Genomic DNA, 19,927 nt, shown 5'->3' on the forward strand with positions numbered 1-19,927 from the left:
ATTGAATTTTGTAGAAATTGGTAGCAAGTGATAGGAGTCAAAATTGGTCTTATTTGAACATTGTCGAAACCATTTAGAAATTGGAAAATACTCCCAAGTTTGCCCTTGTAAAGATAAGAAGAGAAAGATTGAGAAATTAGACAAAAATTATTCAAATTGTTAAAAACAGTGGACTACCCTGAACAATGTTTGCCAAAAAAAAAGAGAATAAAAGGTCAATGGACACCCTAGACTTAGTAACGGGGTCTCTTCACCTAAGTCAAGTGTCGAGATTCGCATCAAATGGAAAAGGGAATGGCAAAGACAATCACCTAACACTTAGTAACCGAGTCTCTTCACCTAAGGCAAGTGTCGACATTCACATAAAACGGTGGAAGGTAACAATAGAAATAAGTGTGCAAATCAAGTTCAGGGGTAGAAATCCACCGTCAAAAATGATAAGAAAAATATATGTTTGATTTTAAAAATCAATCTCAGCTTATCAAGACAGTTTGCAAATGGAAAAGTATATAAGAATTTTAAACCAAGTTTCTGTAATATTCAAAGTAAGATAGTTTGACCCCTTAAACTCAATACTGACCTATACAGAGTTTGAGAATTCTAGAATCAGAATGCTTGACTAATTCTGTTATGGATGATCTTGAGATGGAAGGATCTCTATGATCAGTTTAATTTTAAGGTTGCATTGCTAAGGGACTAGCAATGGTTAAATTGGGGGTGTGATAACTCTACATTCTGATGCCTTAAGGGCATCATTTCAGGGGTATTTTCAGCCTTAGAGTAGTCAAATTGTGTCATTTTCCTAGTTATTTTCAATGTTGTGACCTCTGAGGGTCTCTATGCAAATTTTGTGCAAATAGCTCATTTCAGGCAGAGTTGAACCAGATATAATGATCTCATGGCGTCATTTGTTTTATTTCCTTTTTTGTTTATCTCTAGTGCTTTTCCTAAGCCGCATTCCAAGTTACTTTTTTTTCTTCTCCTGTAACGGAGCTTCAACCGATTTGTTTAATTCTGCAATGCACCATGAAACAAGTATTTCTTTTATCTTCTTTGTTATCTCAGCTCTAGCAGTTCGGCCATGTCAAACAAAAGCAGAAGTCCACTTATTTGCATTTGTTATCTTAATAGATTTCTATCGTTTTGCTCCAGAGAAACCAATTATGAGTACCATCCAGATGCAGTTCCTTTAATCTTATCTTTGTCATTATAATCTCAAAACAAGGAATTTTTTATCCTACTTTGGTGCATCTATTAATATTAAAACAGTAAAATCTCAATTCTCATTCTATTGAACTGTATGTTTATTGATGAATTCCTCTTTCTATCCTCTTAGTCTTATGTTTGAACATCTTAACTGACTTAGCAGACCCCTTCCCCCAACAAATCATGAAATAGTGTCTAAGTAGTTTATTGAAATTCCTTCCCTTTGTCGCATGTGAAGGCTTTATTTGCAGTGCTTAGACATGGAATAGAGCAAACGGGAATCCCTTTGAATGCTATGGAGTCAAGAAGATCAGGGCAAAGCCTAGCCAAATCTATCAACTCTCTTCTGGGGTTAAAGACACATCTAACATCTAGTTGGGCTGATTCTGTATGTAATATCATCAAGGATTTGCCATCTGAAGAACCACACAAAGGCTCTCAGACAAAATATCCAGACTATAATACAAAGAGTTCATTTGAGAGCAATGATGCTGAAGTGGGGACTACTAGTAATATTAAAGATTTAACATCTAAAGAACCATCCAGTGACTCACAGGTGAAATGCCTTAACTTTGATGGTAAAGGTTCCTCTGAGAAAGAAGATATTGATGTGGGCAAAGAAGTTTCTAAAATTAAAGGTGGGATCCTTAGTTTATTTGGAATCTCATTTATTGCTTCCTAATCATTATTCTACCTCCTCTTTCACTTTCTTTTCCTGTTAACAGATGAACTTTCTGTCTTAAATACTCATCTAAGCCAGTTGAACTTGCAAAGGAGGCATGCCCTGAATGAAATCTTAGACATTAAAGGTTAGACATGCTATCTCTAAATGACGAGTAAAAACTTGTCCATACTAGTCTAAAAAAAGAATGAAAGTTGAAAATTTCTTCAGTGTGCTAAATGATATGGTAAGATGTTGTGCACATGAATGACTATGAAACACCTTGCCTTCCCGAATTCCAAGAACAAATTGAAATCATCTGTTTTAACTAGGAACAGTGGACTAAAAGAGGTTCTCTGGAAAAAAAAGTTGCACCATTAATTTTAAGCTATGGTGTTTATAGCAAGTCATTACAACCTCAATACTTGTAATATGTACCAATGGAGAATATTGAAGAAGTTCCAGCTGCACATTCAATTCATTTCATAATTGCAGGGAATATTCGTGTATTTTGTCGCATAAGACCCATTATCACGGAGGAGAAATCTGGCTATCTGGGGCATGTTGTGGCATCAGATTCCAGTAATGTGGTTCTGAAACTTGATAACAACAAGAACAAAAGTTACAGTTTTGACAAGGTTTTCCACCAGGGTTCATCACAAGGTGCTCTTCATCGGTTCACCAAATTCTATGTTTTCTTTTTCTTTTTATGATATACATAAATTCCCAGCTTCCAGTCCAATTAGACTCTGATTATGATGATAACGAATTGTTCTTAGGGCCTGTTCGCTTTTCGGTAAGTTACTTACCCGGGTAAATGTAGTTACCTGGATAAGTTTTTTCTGGGAAACACTTACCCGGGTAAGTGCATTTACCCATGTTCTTTTATTTCTCATGTAAATAAGGTAATGACCATTTTAGCCATAAAAATCCATTATTAAAAGGGGCATTTTTGTCCCATTCAAGTGTTGGCAACTTTCCCTCTAGGTGGAAAAGTTATTTACCCACCTAGGAGATGGGTATCACTTACACAGGTAAGTGGTACCCAGGAAAATAAACTTTCCCTGGTCCCCACATAAATCTGAAAAAAAAACATGGGGTTCTTGGTCAATGGGAACCAAAATCCCATTGACCATCTTTCCCCCCTCTCAAAATCCGAAAAAAGAACGCCCCTTTAATGGGATCAGGACAATATATAGCTTATCTGGATGTTCAGTTTGCAACCATAATTGCATATGTTTAATTTTTGTGGTCATACCTCACTGAATCAGATTGTTTTTCATGCTCTCAGATGAAGTATTTTCAGAGATCGAGCCAGTGATCAAGTCTGTAATAGATGGCTATAATGTGTGCATCTTTGCATATGGGCAGACAGGCACTGGAAAATCCTTTACTATGGTCAGGATTCTCTTACTGGATGAACAAATGTCTTTATCATGCTTTCATCATATTCTAGTTGAAAAATATTTGGAAATACTAATCATAATTTGGGCAAGAGACGCATAAGAACCATGGAGTCGACCTGCCTGAGTCTTGTTTTTATAGTTTGACAAGCTAATGAGTAATGAAGATTTAGGAGGACCCAATGATATTTAACTGTTACAACTTCTAATTGTTGAGCCTTTGCATAAACATTTTAGGAAGGTAAACCAGATTCCCCAGGTGTTGTACCCCGTGCAATTGAAGCACTCTTTAAGCAGGTGGAGGATACGAGCCACTCATTTCTCCTTACTTTCAGTATGCTTGAGATTTACATGGGTAGTCTCAGGGATTTGTTAGTCCCTCAGATGAACAAATCAACAGACCCCATTACAAAATGGTGAGTTTTAGTTTCCTTCACTTCTCCATTCTGATGATTTTTTTTAATGTAAGCCACATGGTCCTTTAGTTTATGTGGTATGTTTTAAAATTGATAATCTGGTCCTGATCCTAAATATAAATTACCTGAGATAGAACTCCTATGTGTGCATGTGACAAAACGGGAAAAGTTCGTAGTTCTGAAATAGATTGCTATGAAAAACTCACCTGTGCTTGTGTCTGATACTCGGATGTAGAAATGATATGACTCAAAAGTTTTCTGTTTTTTAGAAGGCTCAGTACTGTGGTTTTTTAAGAATTTATGTTTATGTTGCTTCCATATGCTTAGAGATAAATCTGGCTTATGAAAGTTGCAAAAACAATACTGTACAATTTAAATAGCACTTTATATTCCCATTAATTAACATTTTAAGTTTGTTTTCTTTATTCCCGCAGTAATATTAACCAAGCAATAAGGCTGTACAAATTGGGGAGTCGGTTCAGATCAACTGCTTCTACAAATTCCAACCTTACTTCAACCAGATCTCACTGGTAACTTCCTTCCCTGAAAATTGTAATTCTAGGCAGCATATAGAACTCCATGATGGAGTTCTTAATTGAAAGCATCAACTTAGTTAAATAGGGCCTGAGAGAAGTCATACCCAGCTTAGGAAACCAACAATTAATTTACCAATCAAAACTTATCAGAATCTTGAACATGGACAGTAATCAGCAGATAGTAAGCTGTTTTAATTTGAGTCAAGTTTTTGATTTTTTCTTCCCCCCCCCCCCCCCCCCCCCAAACAGCTTGATCCGTATATCACTGACTTGTTCAAATGCTCCTGAGAGACGAAGAGAAATGAATAAAATATGGATGGTTGATCTGGGTGGAAGTGAGCGTGTACTAAAGACAAAGGCATGGGGGAGAAGACTTGAAGAAGGGAAAGCCATCAATCTATCACTCTCTGCTTTAGGAGATGTCATTAGTGCACTCCAGAGACGAAAATCCCATATACCTTACAGGTAACTACAAGTGTGAAACAATTCTAACTTGTAGACTGTCTTGGAATTTATTCAGTTTGATTAGTTCAATATAAAAGGCTTCAAATGCCTGTTCTCCATTGAAGCAGATCTTTTTACATTGATTAGATAGAGCCAACAATGGGATGACAAGAAACTGAATTTTAAATGTTATAAGTAGGGTTTTATTTTTCAATGTTTAACTGATTGATGTTATTTTTGCAAAACGATGTTATCTTCAAAATATGTTCAACTGATTGATCCTTCAGCATCTAGCTATAAAATATTAATTCAACTTTTCACTTCTCATAGGAATAGCAAGCTGACTCAAGTTCTCAGAGATTCTCTTGGTAACAATACCTCTCTCAGCTCCATATTTTCTTCCTTTTTTTCCCATTTTTTATTCATTTGCAAACCTGTTAGCTTGAATCATTCTATTAAGTTTTCTTAACAAAATGCTTGCCCTCAGAAGGGGAGGACAGGAGCAAATCATCCTGATAACTTGTGCCATATATGTGGCACGGAGACCAGGCTGTTCATCCCCCCATTCTAGCAATGCTACCAGAGGGATCTTACCAAGCCATACCTTCTGGATGTCTGAAGAAAATAAGTATGGATTACTTGTTTCTGAGTGGGAGAAAAAGAACAAAAGAAAAAAAGAAAAGGCTTAGGCATCATATGGCTTTGATTGCCTTGTCAGGTGATTGACCAAAGTATGCCCATAAACTCTCCCTGTGCATGGATGGTAGAATTTAGTAGCAAGGCTGAGTCTTTCCTGTCTTCCTCTACACTTAAATATTGTGCCCTCTTGTTTTCAGGGGAGGATTCAAAAACACTAATGCTTGTCCATGTTAGTCCCAAAGAAGAAGATCTATGTGAGTCACCACTTAAACTCCCACCATGATTACTTCATGAAATATCTATTTATTTCTATAGCACAAAAATTGGCACCTGACTCAGTCTCTACTAAACAGTTGGCAAGTCAAAAGAAAGGTTCTGGAAAAAAAAATGTTAGTCATGAGCCTTTGACTATAATGTTTTATTCATCATTTTAAAATTTCCTTTAACAGGAATAGAAGAAAATATATGTGGTATAAATTATTAATGTATATAAACTAAAGAAACAGATAAAGGAGAAAAAAGAAAAGGAAATGGAATATCATTAAATCTGTGAATACAATTTACAGAAAGAAAAGAAAATGTCAGTCTCATCCATTGTTTTAAAAGGCAGAAGCATTTAAAGTGGAAGGAATTGACCCTAAGGCACAAGGGAAGACACTTGTCAGAATGAATTGAGTCACCACTTAAAATAAAGGAAAATAAAAAATAAAAAAAGCTATTAGTTCGATTGATTAGAGGACTGTGTTATTAACACAAAGATTGTTGCCTTGTATATTTAAGTCCTACATTGACAAAACCATTAAATGTTAAATATCATAGGAACAACTTAAATACAGTTAGTTACCTATTTAACATCATTTTTTTTATGTTTGAGAAAAGGTGAAGTATATAATTGTATTAATCAAAAAGATCCATGTACAACAAGAGGCTACACATTGGGAATTTACAAAGATTTGCTTCTGTATCACATTCTGTTTACAAGAAAAGAGAATCGGAGTCAAAAAAGTGCTAGAGGATCTTCCTTTAAATACATCATACCTAGCCGCTCAAGACAGCAACATCCCTATGATCTTCTTAGTGACCAAGACACCTTCCATAGCCTTGTTTTCAAAAATATATGCATTCCTTTCTCCCCAAAAGGCCCACACAACTGCATCCGGTACCACTTTCCACACCTATTTAACATCAGATTCAAGGTTAATTAAAACAAAAAGGCAGATGAGGTACAGCTGGGTTCAAGTGCAGCATACCCTATAAATGAGCTTCACCTGTAATTTTAGGTGTGCTTTCTAAAAACTGGTCTCACTTATAGCAAGAACCCTTGTAATACTTAAACGCATCTATTGTACCATAGTAGAGATTTTATCTCTCTTATAGGCCAGGAGACTTAAGTTTCTTAGGACCTTAAAAACAAAACCTCTAAATATATATTCCCAAAAGAAGCTAAAAATTCATCTTTAATAACAACTAAGAGTCAAATGATAGTATTGCAAGGATTGCATTGCAGGAGCTTCATCTCCTCACTAGCATAGGAACGAATAAGATGTATGTTGTTAGTCTGGACTTTTTCAATCCCTTCCTAACCACTGAAAATGAAAACAGGAAATACAAGCCAAGAAGGAAATTGAAATGACCACACTGCTACAGAAGGTGAATGAGCTTGAATACGAGGGTCAAGCCATTAAAAGGAATATCAAGAAGCTAGAAGAAAGATTAGAACATCTTATAAGGACAACATCATATGATGAGAACTTGGAGGCCTTGCATCTGTATAATGAATTGCCACTTTCTAACATGGATATGGATAAGCACAACAATAGAGATGTTATAGCAGATCCCTCAATAAAACTGCCAAGATTTATGAGGCCAACCATTTGCAGTAGAAGGAAATCTGGCACAGATAACCAAACTTCAAAGATTTTATGAAGAAGCATGCACTCCCTGGAAGGAAAAGATCTTCATCTGTTTATGCTGAGACTATAGCCCGCTCCATTTCAGAATACAGCTCCATATGCAGTACTTCCAAGACTAGCTGTTTATTGAATCTAGATATGAATAGTGGAGACAATGAAACAGAATACAGTCAAGATGCATCAGAATGTGACATCAAAATGGTTGTTTTCCCAGAACAGGAAGAACCACCAATGAATTTGTCTCGCTCAACAACTGACCATATCCATAAAAGTAACGTGGAATATGCGAATAGAAAAGAGAATAGAACTGATTCCAAGAGAGGCCTAACCATGAAAAATTGGATTCATGTGCAGAAGAATAAACCCACTACTTCCACATACATTCATCAGGGTAAACAGGTGATAGCTATTCCTATTCCAGAGAAGAAAAGCAGGTGTGATGGACAAAACAAGGGAGAGACATTACAACATGAAAAAGGCTGTAATCATAACTTTCCAAAGAAAAAGTTCCTCAAAAATGATAGTATCAAGAAACTGGATAATTCAGGGGCAGCTGGAAAGACTACTATCGGGGTAGTAGTTGATGAAACACCAAGTAAATTGGATGATTTTGTGATTGATGACTCCAGCTGCAACCCCACTTCTACATCTTACATAACCGACAATAAGGTGATGGAAGAAACATGGGATTCAAAAGATGGTTTCACAAAAAAAGATGAATGCATCCCTACTCTAGCTGTTGTGGTGTATGATAGGTTGAACCAGGGCGAGGACTATAGGGTATATGGAACATCCATTAAGCAGGTAGATGGACACAATTCATCAAAAGATTCTATGTGCAAGGACAGTCAGTGTAACTACTCACCATTTAAAATGTGGAATAATATGATTCACTTGAAAGAAGAGTCCCATGATCAGGTTCTATATTCCAAATTGGAACCAGAAATTCAAAGGCAGCCTAATGAAACTTGCAATGATGCTTTGGCCTGCCCTGGATGGAGGGAGGAAAAGATCCAAACAGAAGCTATCTCATCCGATGATAGAATGAAGAGTGAAGATAACGAGAATGGAAATTCATGTGCCTCTCCTCAATACATGGAAACTAACACTAGGCATTTCTTATCCACAATGAAATCACAAAGAGCTTTATTTAGGGACCCAAGTCTTGCAGACCAAAATCTTGCACGGATCTCCTTTGGGTCCTCAGAGAAAATACACATGCTAGGTGAGAACTCAAAAATATATGTTTTTCCTCTTATCTTGTACAGTTTCTACAATGTGTTTCTCTTAAGATATGATGCACCAATTAAACAATAGTATATAATGGTTTCCATCCATTGGAGCACTCTGTATCATCTTACAATCAGTTCTTGTTTTCTGGTTAGGGATATATCACCTTCTCCGACAAAAAATTCAGATCATATGTGCCGGTGCTCTTCTGGGATTGGGAGTTCAAATCTTAGGACTCAACCATGACTTCTTCTATGGGTTGACTCTCTAAAGGAGCTTTCATGGGACACAACATGAAGTCAGGCCATAGAAATTGCCTTAGGACATTAACAATCATTTTACTTGTTTCTTTTATGAGGTTTCCTTGGGTTGAACAGCCTTGACTGTATGAACTTTGTTAGCTCCAACATGTAGATATTTGTACAAGATAAAAGAGAGGTAAAAAGGCAAGCATAAGAAAGAAGTAAAACTATAAAGGCTTGAACACAAGACATTGTATTCTCAGGCAAAACTTCTTTACTGAGCATTAATGTACCTTAAATTAAATCCATTTTAGTTACACCCCTAGTGAAGCAAATAGAATTGCTAACTTTATCAAAGTTGTTTGTAAAAGAGCATTAGTTGTACCTAAATAGAGTTCCCCGATGCCCTCACACTTATTATGAATGAGGGGTCTAGATATGCTCAGTTGTAAGGCCTTAATGCACATTCCCTCTTTTGTTTGAATAAACTTTTATTGGTTTCCTCTCTAAAAAATATATTTTATTTTATTAGCAATTAGATCATGTTAAAATTATTTATAAAATCTTGTGTCCAAGGCTGCTCCACCAAATTGATGGCCACCTCTTAAATGGACTAAAGTCAAAATTACCAAAACAATATGAACTTTGATGAATGGCCACATATAGGAGGGTTGCTCAGCTATCAGATGATTTAAACTAAAAGTGGAAAATCCCTTGGTGAATAGAATCAAGCATGCAAGACATGTATCCTTTTAATTAATCAATAAAATTTCCAGTTATCGACAAAAAAATGGAGCCTAGACCCATAAAAAGAAGGTTCATCATATTGGCGTGCCATATATGAATATATGATATATGCAAAGATATGTTACCGGTTTTGTATTCCATCAAGCTACAAAAGGCATGCATCAGCAAGATAAGAAACAGTGCATAGTGGCAACATAATCAAACACAAAATAGAAGTTCTGCCATAGTGTTTGCACAACAGCTTCTTATAACAACCATATTGTCCTTGTATTAAACAAAAACGCTTATTGGAAATAGATATAGATTGCAAGATCATATTAAAAAATGTTTGGATGATGAAAATTAAAGAAAGTAGTCAATGCAACCAAAACAACTGTATGACTAAGGTTACTCTGCTACAAGCCTACAAGTTGGACATGCAAGAGCTGCACAACTTTTGGTTGCCTTGCTGGCTCATGTCAATATGCATTGGATTTATTTCAAACATTAACGGATGTGTAACTACATATGCTTTGCTTCTACTATTATGTTCCCAAAAACAGTATGGCGTAAGGAGGATTTAGGCAGTTGGTGGTACATGAATGTGCCATTTTATTTGTCTCCTAAACAGCTGAAATTAGCTCTTATTTCTGCAGTGGACAGAGATAGACTTATTACCAAGCCAGCAAAGAAAAAATTATCATGTCAAACCATGAAAATAATGGAATATGCCATCTTTGCGAGAAATTTCTTACATGTTAAAATTCCTTACAAGCATAATGGCCACATCAGTACAGGTTTTTTTTGTTAAAAACAGAGAAGCATTGCATGGGTGACGTCAACTGCCTAGGCGTTTTAAAGGCCTATTTCCTAGGCCACCAACTAGGTAGTGGGGGCAAATAAGTAATTATGCCATCTTTACAATATTGATATGAGTATATAACCCATTTCAGGTTGATAAGAGTATGTGGAGTTAAAAATATAAGGATCGTAATCCCTCTATTTTATGTGTGTCTCCTCTGAACCAGAAGGTTATTCAAAAACATTTTCATCTTCTATGAAAATCGGGTGTAAGTTGTCATCTAATCAATTAGTTATTTAATTTATTGTTTAGAGATAAACTTATATATCTACGCCTAGCATTGAACATTTCAATCTAACTACGTACCTGATAGAGTTTGTCTTTGAGAACCTTCATGCACTAAAGGTCCATCACTTGTAACATCAAATCCATTAGAGATAATATCATATAGCAAGAGACCCAGTAAAGTCTAGCTTTCAGATCCAGGCAGTCTGAACAGTCGAAAGAACTCTTAAATTTGATCACCCGATTCACCTGTGGCGTTTGATTCAAGAGAAACCATTTTCTCAGCCCCACCACCCCAAATAAAAAAATTAAAAAGAAAAATCCTTTAGATTTCCAAGTATAAGTTAGATTCCTTATACAAATTATAGCAGCCCAGCCGGTCAGACGACGCATAATTGTTTCCTCATTCCTCATCATGGTCAAGTAACCCCTTGCATTCCTTTGGGACATATCCTGTCATCTTTAATATCTTGTTAATCTCATAAAGTACTTTATATATCCATTCAGACTGTGGATGTGACTTGTCTCCAGCAACAAATTCATGGACTCTGTTGTTCACTTCGATGGAACTTCCACCTGGCATCTTTTTTACTCCTTTATCTCTCATCATCTTCCTAACCAATCCGACTTCATGCCACCTCCCAAGGGCTGCGTATATATTAGATAGAAGTGTGTAGTTGCCACTGTTGTCAGGCTCGACCTCAATGAGATGCCACAAAGCGCATTCCCCGAGTTCAACATCACCATGGATTCTAGAAGCAGCTAGAAGAGAACCCCATATAGCTCCATTTGCTTCAAATGGCATTTTCCGAACTAGTTCCAGTGCCTCCTGAAGATAACCAGCACGGCCAAGAAGATCAACCATACACCCATAGTGTTCAATCTTTGGTGTGATCTGATAACGCGAGCTCATGCAATTAAAATGCCAGCGACCTACGTCAACCAATCCAATATGGCTACAAGCAGATAAAACGGCAATAAAAGTGACTTCATTTGGCTTAACTCTTGCTCTTTCCATGCGAGAGAACATTTCAAGGGCTTCTCTACCAAGTCCATGTAGAGCTAGCCCCGCAATCATTGTAGTCCAAGTAATAACACTCCTATGCTTCATGTTTTCAAATACTTCTATAGCCTTTTGTATGTTTCCTGACTTAGCATACATGTCTATGAGAGAATTGGTAAGAGGAATTATCTTGTACAGTCCACGTTTATCAATATAGTTATGGATCCACTCCCCCAGCTCAAGAGCACCCAGATGGGAACAAGCGGAGAGAACAGCCAACATTGCAATTTCATCTGGCTCTACATCCTCAAGCTGCATTCTCCTAAAGACTTCTATTGCCTCATTTGGTCTGTTCACCTGAGAATAACCCGCAATAACTGCTGTCCAGGAGATGACATTCCTCTCAGGCATGCGCTCAAACAGAACCCTTGCGTTGTCAACGTCGCCAACCTTTGCGTAACCGGCAACCATTGCATTCCATGAGACAACATCTCTAAAGGGCATCCCATCAAATAGCTTCCGGGCATCATGTATCTGTCCACAAGACGAATACATCTGAATTAGACCAGTCACCACATGAACATTAGAATCTAACCCTGTTCGAATTGTCTGACCATGAATCTCCTTTCCTGCTTCAATAGCAGACAGGTGAACCACAGCCTTCAATGCAAACGGAAAAGAATAAGTATCGGGTCGAAAGCCCATGATTTGAATTCTATTGAATAAAAAGATAGCCTCTTTAGCAGAGTCGGTTTGAGAGAGACTCTTGATCATGGTGTTATATAGATAAACATCTGGTTGTGTTTTAAGGGTGAAAACCAAATACCCATAATCCTTGAAACTCAAGATGGAGCATGTTTCGACGAATTTACTGAGAAGAAGATTGTCCTGATCGAACCCTCTTGGAACCATGAACCCATGAATTTGAATTATGTGTCTGAAGTTTGAGCACTGGCTCAACAAGGAAATAAAACCTCGGTCTAAGCATGTATGGAGGTTCTCTCTGAAAGAAGATAGAGAAAAACGCAGAGGGAAAGATCTGAGCATTTGTCTTCTAGACTAGGTTTGACATTTCGGAAATTTGTTACCAGAAAAGGAAAAACTTAATCATTTCGGAAATTTCATTCCATGTGAGCTTTCGGGATGATAAATTTTAACTTCTCTTCTTTTTCTTTTGCTCCCGAAATCCCGAATTCCCGGTGACCTTGGAAGCCCCCATTAAGGACGCCCCACAGCATATCTCAACCGTATATTGGTAACATCTCACTCACAACTTCATTTCGAATGCACGTTGAGATGTGCATGTGGGGTGTTTGTAGGGTCTTGAGGCGCACATGTGATCGATGGTAATCGAGGACAATTGATGAGCACTCATTACCCACTACTTGCTCCCACATCTATACTAACCGAACATTGATGCCGTGTATTGGGAATATCTTAATGAAAAGGAAGATATCCTAATGCGCAACTGTTATGTCCTTTGGATTGAAATGTGAGAATAAGTAGTGAGTAGCATATCAGAGCCCTTGATGATGTGATATTTTAAATGTTTTAAAATCCTCAATTTGCCCATAGAGGATAATACATTAAAAATTTTAAAAAATTAAGGTATTTTGGACTTAATTTCATTTTGGTCCATGAATTTTAAAATGTATCAATCTAGTACTTAAACTTTTAAAATATGCCAATTTAGTATTTATTGTTTAATTAATCGTCAATAATGTATATCACGTGATGACATGTGTTATTTAAAAATTTTTAAAATGTTAAAATTATTCTTCGAAATATTATTCATCATCTTCTTCCTTGGTAATTAAGATTGAACCAAAGTAATGATGAACAATTGCAAACCCATCGGGAATCCAATAAATATGATGGAAAATTCTACAATCACTTCTTTCCCGGTGGTCTTTTTTATGGAAAGCACAAAATCGATCTCGACAACATCGGCATGCATCTGTTTCTAGAGTTCAAGAATTTCTAATTCTTTCTAAATCAGAAAATTGAACCCCTGACTTAAAAATTAAAACGTAAGAAAAAAGTTAACCAAACTGTTTGGGCGATCTAGCAATTGGATCAGCTGGAAAGGGAAACCCCACCTTCATGGCATTGTATACACACTAGCGAAACAGTACCTGCCTACCTTTCACATCCAAACACAATGACTAGAAATAAATCTCTATCTAACACACCCAAAATAACTAAAAATGTATAGCAACCCAACCTAGTCCACCCCCTTTGCCGGAAACAAACAAAAGAAATTAAGGAATCAGAGGATGGTTCTATTAAAACATAGAATGAAAGTCAAGCAGAATCTATTAACAAACCTAGAAATTACTCAATTGTCTGATTCTTTGCCTATTAGATAGGGGCAAAACATGGGAAAGAACATGGTTATCACTAAATTGATTAAGGTTGTTAAACTATTTAGGATTTAGGAACCAAAGCATCAGCACAAACCACGTAAAAAAAGTGTGAACTTAAGTTGTTCAAACGTTAATGGGAATCCTAAATGAGAAATGCATATTAGAAAAAAAAAAAAAGGATAAACTTATTATTGGAAATTGGGGTCACTGGAACTTGGAGGAGAAGCTCTAAGGTGTGTCTGGAAACACTGTCTTTAGAACGTTATTTACCCTCACTCAGCTCCATTGACTTTGTTATTGAGTTACAACTTACAAGCAAATCCGTTCCCAGGATACAACAGAGCCTTGGGTGAGAATCTACAACCAGTAAAGTTGAAGAGTTTTCAAAAAACTTTCTGTGAGACAATAGTAGACCAAACTGAGAAAGACCAAATGAATTTCGAAAATTATGTGTGCAATTGATTGATTCACGCTCCTTAAATAATTTCTAAATAGTCATGGAGTAGAGAAAGGTGCTGGTTCAAAAAAGGCTCATTGAATAGTCACAATTTCAAAAATTGTGACTATTAAAAGGTAGTTAATAGTTAATGACTGTTAATTTTGAATAGTGCCTCTTGATGTTATAGTCAAATAATAAAATTTTTAAAAATAAAAAATACAAAGAATCACAAAAATTTAAAAAAAAAATAGAGAAATTTTTTGGCACATATCTAATGTTATATATTTATAAAAAATAAAATATTGGGTACATATCTAATATTATGCATTCATTATATTGAACAAAAATAAGTATTATACATAAGAAAAAAAATTTTCAATGATGGAAATGTAAATCAAAATTTTATGTCAACCTAGAAATCAAACTATTTTTTTTTTGGTGTGGGTTAGTGATTTGGGTCAAATGATATCATAGACAAACAAAAATTTAGTGTGATAAGTAAAAATTATTTATATAATGTAAATGAAATATAATTTAAAGGGAAAATTATAGTCAAAGCCGGTTATACATTTAAAATTAGGTTGTAGGTTTGTCCAAAAACCAACAAAACTCTGATAGCCGAATCTACATTTCAAATTATAAAAAACCCTGCCATGTCATTAGAGCCTTATGTGGTTGTTGGCAACATGGGACTCTTAATCCATGTTGGACACAAAAAAAAAGCCTATTCCGAAAATAGGTTTTCAATTTCTCTCTTGTTCCCTCTGTCTCTCGATCTCCCTCCATTCTCTCTCACTCTCGTAGTCATCTATCGATCTCTCACTCTCTCAGCTTTGGTATGTAGCCAAATCAAAACCTCAATCTCTCTCTCTCATTCTTCTTTCTCACTCCCCATCTCGGTTAATATGTCCTTCTCCCTCAGTCTTTCTCCCGTTACCTCTCTCATTTTTTTTATTTTTCTTACAAACTTTTATAATATTAATCAAACCGTATAAAAGAACTAAAAGGACCAACCACTTGTACAATCAAGTTATAAATTTCTATCAAGTTGGTGTAAATTTCATAGCTAGTAGTTTCTTATGAACTTTTATCAAATTGGTGTAATGAATTTTGAACTATACCAAGTTTGGTCTCATGTTCTTTTATACGGTCTAATTAATACCATATACGTGTATAAGAAAATTAAAAAAAAAAAGAACAAGAGAATGAGTGTGAGAGAAACTAAGGGAGAATGATAGAAATTACAAGTGAATGAGAGATTAACCGAGAAAGAGAAAGAGAGAGATTGGGGGATAACGATAGGTAAAGAAAGAATGAGAAAAATTGATAGAGAAAACGTAAATACAGAAACCAAAAACCATTTTTATTTATTTTCAAACCACACAGTCGTTGAGTAGAGAGAGATGACTCTGAGAGTGTGTGTGTGTGTGTGTGTGTGTGTGTGTGTGTGTGTGTGTGTGTGTGTGTGTGTGTGTGAGTTAGAGAGAGAGAGAGAGAGAGGGTGAGTGAGAGAAACTAAAAACCATTTTCTTATTTTCCAGTCATCTAGCATTAAAGGGCAATTTCAGTATAAGCCTTTTGTTGTGTCCAACATGGATCAAGAGCCCCATGTTGGCAATAGCCACATAAGCCTCTAATGACATGGCAATGTTTTTTTTATAATTTGAAAAGTAGAGTCCATTGTCAGAGTTTTGTTGATTTTTACACTAACCAGTAGCTTAATTTTAAATGTATAACCAGTTCTGACTATAATTTTCCCTAATTTAAAACTAATCTGAAAGCAAAGTTATTTTCTTTTCTAGATGGTGGGTCAATGATCCAACTTTTCTAAGAAACACATGGTGTCATAATTGAATAATACATATTTAATAAAGGATAGAACACCAAAAAATGAAAATGTACAGAATTTTGTCAAGAACATTTGAAAACATTTCTAATGTTATATATTCATCATATTAAACAAAAATAATTGTTAAAATAAAAGTTATTTTTATTTATGATAGAAATGGAATACAAAATATAATAATAATAATAATAATTGTTATTTGGTACAAGCATTTAAGTTTATTTTTAATCATATTGTTACTTTTATTAATTTTCAATTCTATCTTAACTATGATATATCTAAAATTCAAGTAATTAATATGAAGAAAAATTTCTCACGTGCAACGCATGTGCTTAATTACTAGTAAAATAAAAAATCTATAGCAAGCCAACTCATAATGCCTTTTAGAATTGCCCTATCCCTAAATGAGTCTACAAGATATTTAAAGAAATCATTCAGAGAAGAGACTTCAGTCTTTAGACATCCCAAACCTAAAACCCCAAGGGGAAGCAAAAAGCACAACTTTCGAAAGGGAGTAGGTTAGGAAAAGGTGAACTGGACTTTCTTTTTCTAAACCATAGAATGGACACATAGGGTCATAAGGAAGGCCAGGCTGGCATAACCTACTCTTTGTGACACAAATCCCCTAGCCAATCTCCAAAGAAACAGTTTGAATTTTGGGGGAATTTGAAGTTTCCAAACCTTATGGATTACCTGTTTGACAAACTCACCCACCGGTTCATTGATTTCATTCTATAGTTGAGCATGCATGTCCTTGATCGAGAAGTTACCATTACTAGAGCCTAGCCAAATGAACACATCCTAACACAAGAAGCCGTGAATATGGGTATTGAGTATCAACTCCACCTTTGCTAGAGAGAAAGATTGAGAGAGTTCCATTTCATCCCAATCCAAAACAAAATCACTTACTACACTATAACAGTCTCCTCTAGGATGGGGGACCCATTGGGGTTAGAAAACCCAAACCATTCCTAATCGAAGGAAAATTCCACACACTGAGATTCGAGGACCTACTAAGTTGAACTCCTAGGTTTGGAAACAACAACCACAGAGACTTGCAGATAAACTTCCAAATAGGAGAAGTTGATGCATAAACTCTATAAGGAATCAGTTTCTTTTGGTGGAGATAGTTGCTTTTCAAAACCTTTACTCAAAGAGATTGGGGTTCCTTGAGAAACCTCCAGCCTAGCTTGCACAAAAAAGCCTTGTTTAGAATATCTGCTCTCTTAAAACATAGACCACCATCCTTCCTTGAAGTTGCTAGCTTATTCTGGCTGGCCCACCTAAATCCTTTGGTTTCTTTTGAACCTTTCCACCAAAAGTTGTGTTGGATTTTTTTTTTCTATTTCTTTCAATGTCTTCAAAGGGAATTCGGTCACTGTCATATAATACATAGGAATAGATTGCAATTAGACTTGTTCATGGATCGGGTCGGGTCGGGTCGGGTCGGGTTTGGGTCGGGCTGTATATGTATCAACATAATACACTCTGGCCCAAGCCCGAGCCTGCCCTGACCACTGGGCCTAAGTCTTGAACCCAAGCCCGGCCCTCATATAAAGCCGGAAGCCCGGACCCGAGCCTGAGCTCGGCCAGAAATTTGAAAACAATTTTTTTTTCTTTTTTATTCAATAAAAAAGTGTTTTATTTATATTAAAAACCTTTAAAACTCAAAAATAATAAAAATTTCACTATTACTTGGAAAAAAACAGAAGAAGAACAAAAAAATATTGTGTATATATATTTTTATTAAATAAAATATATTTTTATTATTTAATATATTGTATCAAGTCGGGCTTGGGCTCGGATTGGACTTTTTTAAGAAAGCCCGAGCCCGACCCAAAAAAAAGTCGGGCTTGGTGCTTTAGGCCTAAACCCACATGCCTAAAATTATGACCAAGCCTGACTTAATAACAGATCGGGCCGGGCTACCCAGCCCATGAACAAGTCAAATTACAAAGTTGATTGAATTAGAGTTTTCCTCGCTGCATAAGATAGACAAGTGCCTTAAGCATCAAAGTAAGAAAGACATTCGTAATTGCCTAGAGAAGGAGAACACCCATGTATTTACTATCCCTTGGTAACAAAGACATTCGTAATTGCCTTCAGATAATTTTTTTACCTTTGGGAGGAGTGTTTCTACTAAACCATTCTTAAGTAGTAGTAGACTAATACTTTCTATTTATTAATTATGAAACACCTTCCTTTCTTAAGTAGTAATATCATTTTCGTATACTTTCTATTTATACTGGTCAATTGCATAATTGAATTCTTTCTTTAAAACTCAAGGATCGCACTGACCTCCTCTAGTAATGCAAGGCCCGAATTCGATGATGATTATGCAAAGATCGCATCCAAGGCCGGTCTTGTCTGAATAATTCACGGTGACCACACATGGTTCACCAGGCTGCTAGGTGCCCATCCCGGAAAACGATGAAAACATGGTAAGATTTCTGACTCAGGTCACCGGAAATTCAAAATTGATTAGTGCCTTAAGCATCAAAGTAAAAACTGTGATGACTTTATTTAGGGGAAGAGTTAATTGGTATGTCGCACTTTCTCTACTGATTTAGTCGAGTGAAAGAGAGAGAGAAATGTGAAGGAATCTGAGGTAGAAGGTATTGCCACCGTTTGTATTCGTGTACAGGGAAGATGAATAGTATTTTTCTTCTACTTGTCCGAATAGTTATTATAAGAATAGTATGGGGATTAAAAAATATTGCAACGGATTTCAATGAAAAGCTAACGGAAGGGGGTCTTTGTCTCACGGTCATAGTATAGGGGGTCTTTGTCGCAAAACAAAGTATAAGGGGGTCTTTGTCACAAACCCCATAGTATAGGGGGTCTTTGTAATTTACCTTATATTTTATAAAATTGTTATATTATTTATTTTTTTATAAAAAACATGTATATATATGATGAAAATAATTTAAAAATACTTGTATTTTCTGTTTTTACTTTATTTAAATTAGTATATTTTAATTTTCTTTTAATAATTTATAAATTTTTAAAGAGAACAAATCGGATCAAATCAGATCCAAAGATCTCACTTACCAATAAAATTCGAATTCAAATCGAGTCCTATTAAATCCGATCGGATCTTTGAATCGAATCAGATCCGACATGAACAATATCAGATCAAATTTGAATATGCATTGATTTGAATCCCATCTGATCCATTTGCATTCCTAATTTGAGAGGACTAAAGCTTTCAACTTGGGTCGAGTTGGCCCGAACCCAACCCAAAAAAGTTGGGTTGGGTTGGGTCGGGTTGATGTTTGGATTAGGGTTAGGGTTGAAATTCATGAACCCGACTTTACTTCGGGTTGGGTTAGGGTTGACCCCTTAGCCAACCCGACCCAACTCGAACATGACTTTGTAGTACATGTCATATATAAAATATATGTTATATGTAATATATAACATACATTGATTTGCTTAGATGCATGATATTTGTATAGCCCCCACCATATAGTATCATGTATTTCTTTTAAGATAATCATTTCACTTAATTCAAATAAGAAAGACTAAAACCTTAATAACATTATTTTATGTTTTTTGAAAATTTTATTCTTCATCTCCTCTATCTTATTTGTCGCATAAGAAAGATCTACCGTAAGTCATAACTCATAAAAAACTATAGTCATTTCTGCCACTTGTTTTTCTGAATTTTGTAGCAAAAGAACAAAAAAAAAAAAAGAACGTCAACAAATAAATATCAACGAAACATAGGACTAATATAAGTAGTGAGAGTTGAGTTAAGATCTAAAATC

General features: G+C 35.8%; 1 protein-coding gene, 1 long non-coding RNA gene and 1 pseudogene across 3 annotated transcripts; 2 read left to right on the forward strand and 1 right to left on the reverse strand.

The window, feature by feature from the left end:
* Positions 1 to 1,443: 1,443 nt before the first annotated feature.
* LOC104590832 (kinesin-like protein KIN-14B) lies at positions 1,444 to 10,578 on the forward strand (annotated as a pseudogene). The gene is made up of 7 exons (XR_016078594.1): positions 1,444 to 1,844; positions 1,932 to 2,015; positions 2,363 to 2,530; positions 3,159 to 3,265; positions 3,508 to 3,717; positions 6,908 to 8,443; positions 8,604 to 10,578. The product of XR_016078594.1 is annotated as a kinesin-like protein KIN-14B (transcript).
* On the forward strand, positions 4,119 to 5,568 carry LOC148790058 (uncharacterized). Its single transcript, XR_016078242.1, has 4 exons — positions 4,119 to 4,216; positions 4,472 to 4,687; positions 4,997 to 5,034; positions 5,503 to 5,568. It is a non-coding gene; the product is annotated as an uncharacterized LOC148790058 (long non-coding RNA).
* On the reverse strand, positions 6,157 to 12,735 carry LOC104597790 (pentatricopeptide repeat-containing protein At5g56310). The gene is made up of 2 exons (XM_088890934.1): positions 10,585 to 12,735; positions 6,157 to 6,480 (listed from the first exon to the last, which is right to left on the reverse strand). Exon 1 carries the CDS (start codon positions 12,551 to 12,553, stop codon positions 10,907 to 10,909), a length of 1,647 nt encoding a protein of 548 aa, XP_088747060.1. The 5' UTR covers positions 12,554 to 12,735; the 3' UTR covers positions 6,157 to 6,480; positions 10,585 to 10,906.
* Between the last annotated feature and the right edge of the window lie 7,192 nt (positions 12,736 to 19,927).

Source organism: Nelumbo nucifera, chromosome 7, assembly GCF_055504915.1.
Source record: "Nelumbo nucifera cultivar China Antique chromosome 7, China Antique-T2T, whole genome shotgun sequence".
Lineage (NCBI taxonomy): Eukaryota > Viridiplantae > Streptophyta > Magnoliopsida > Proteales > Nelumbonaceae > Nelumbo > Nelumbo nucifera.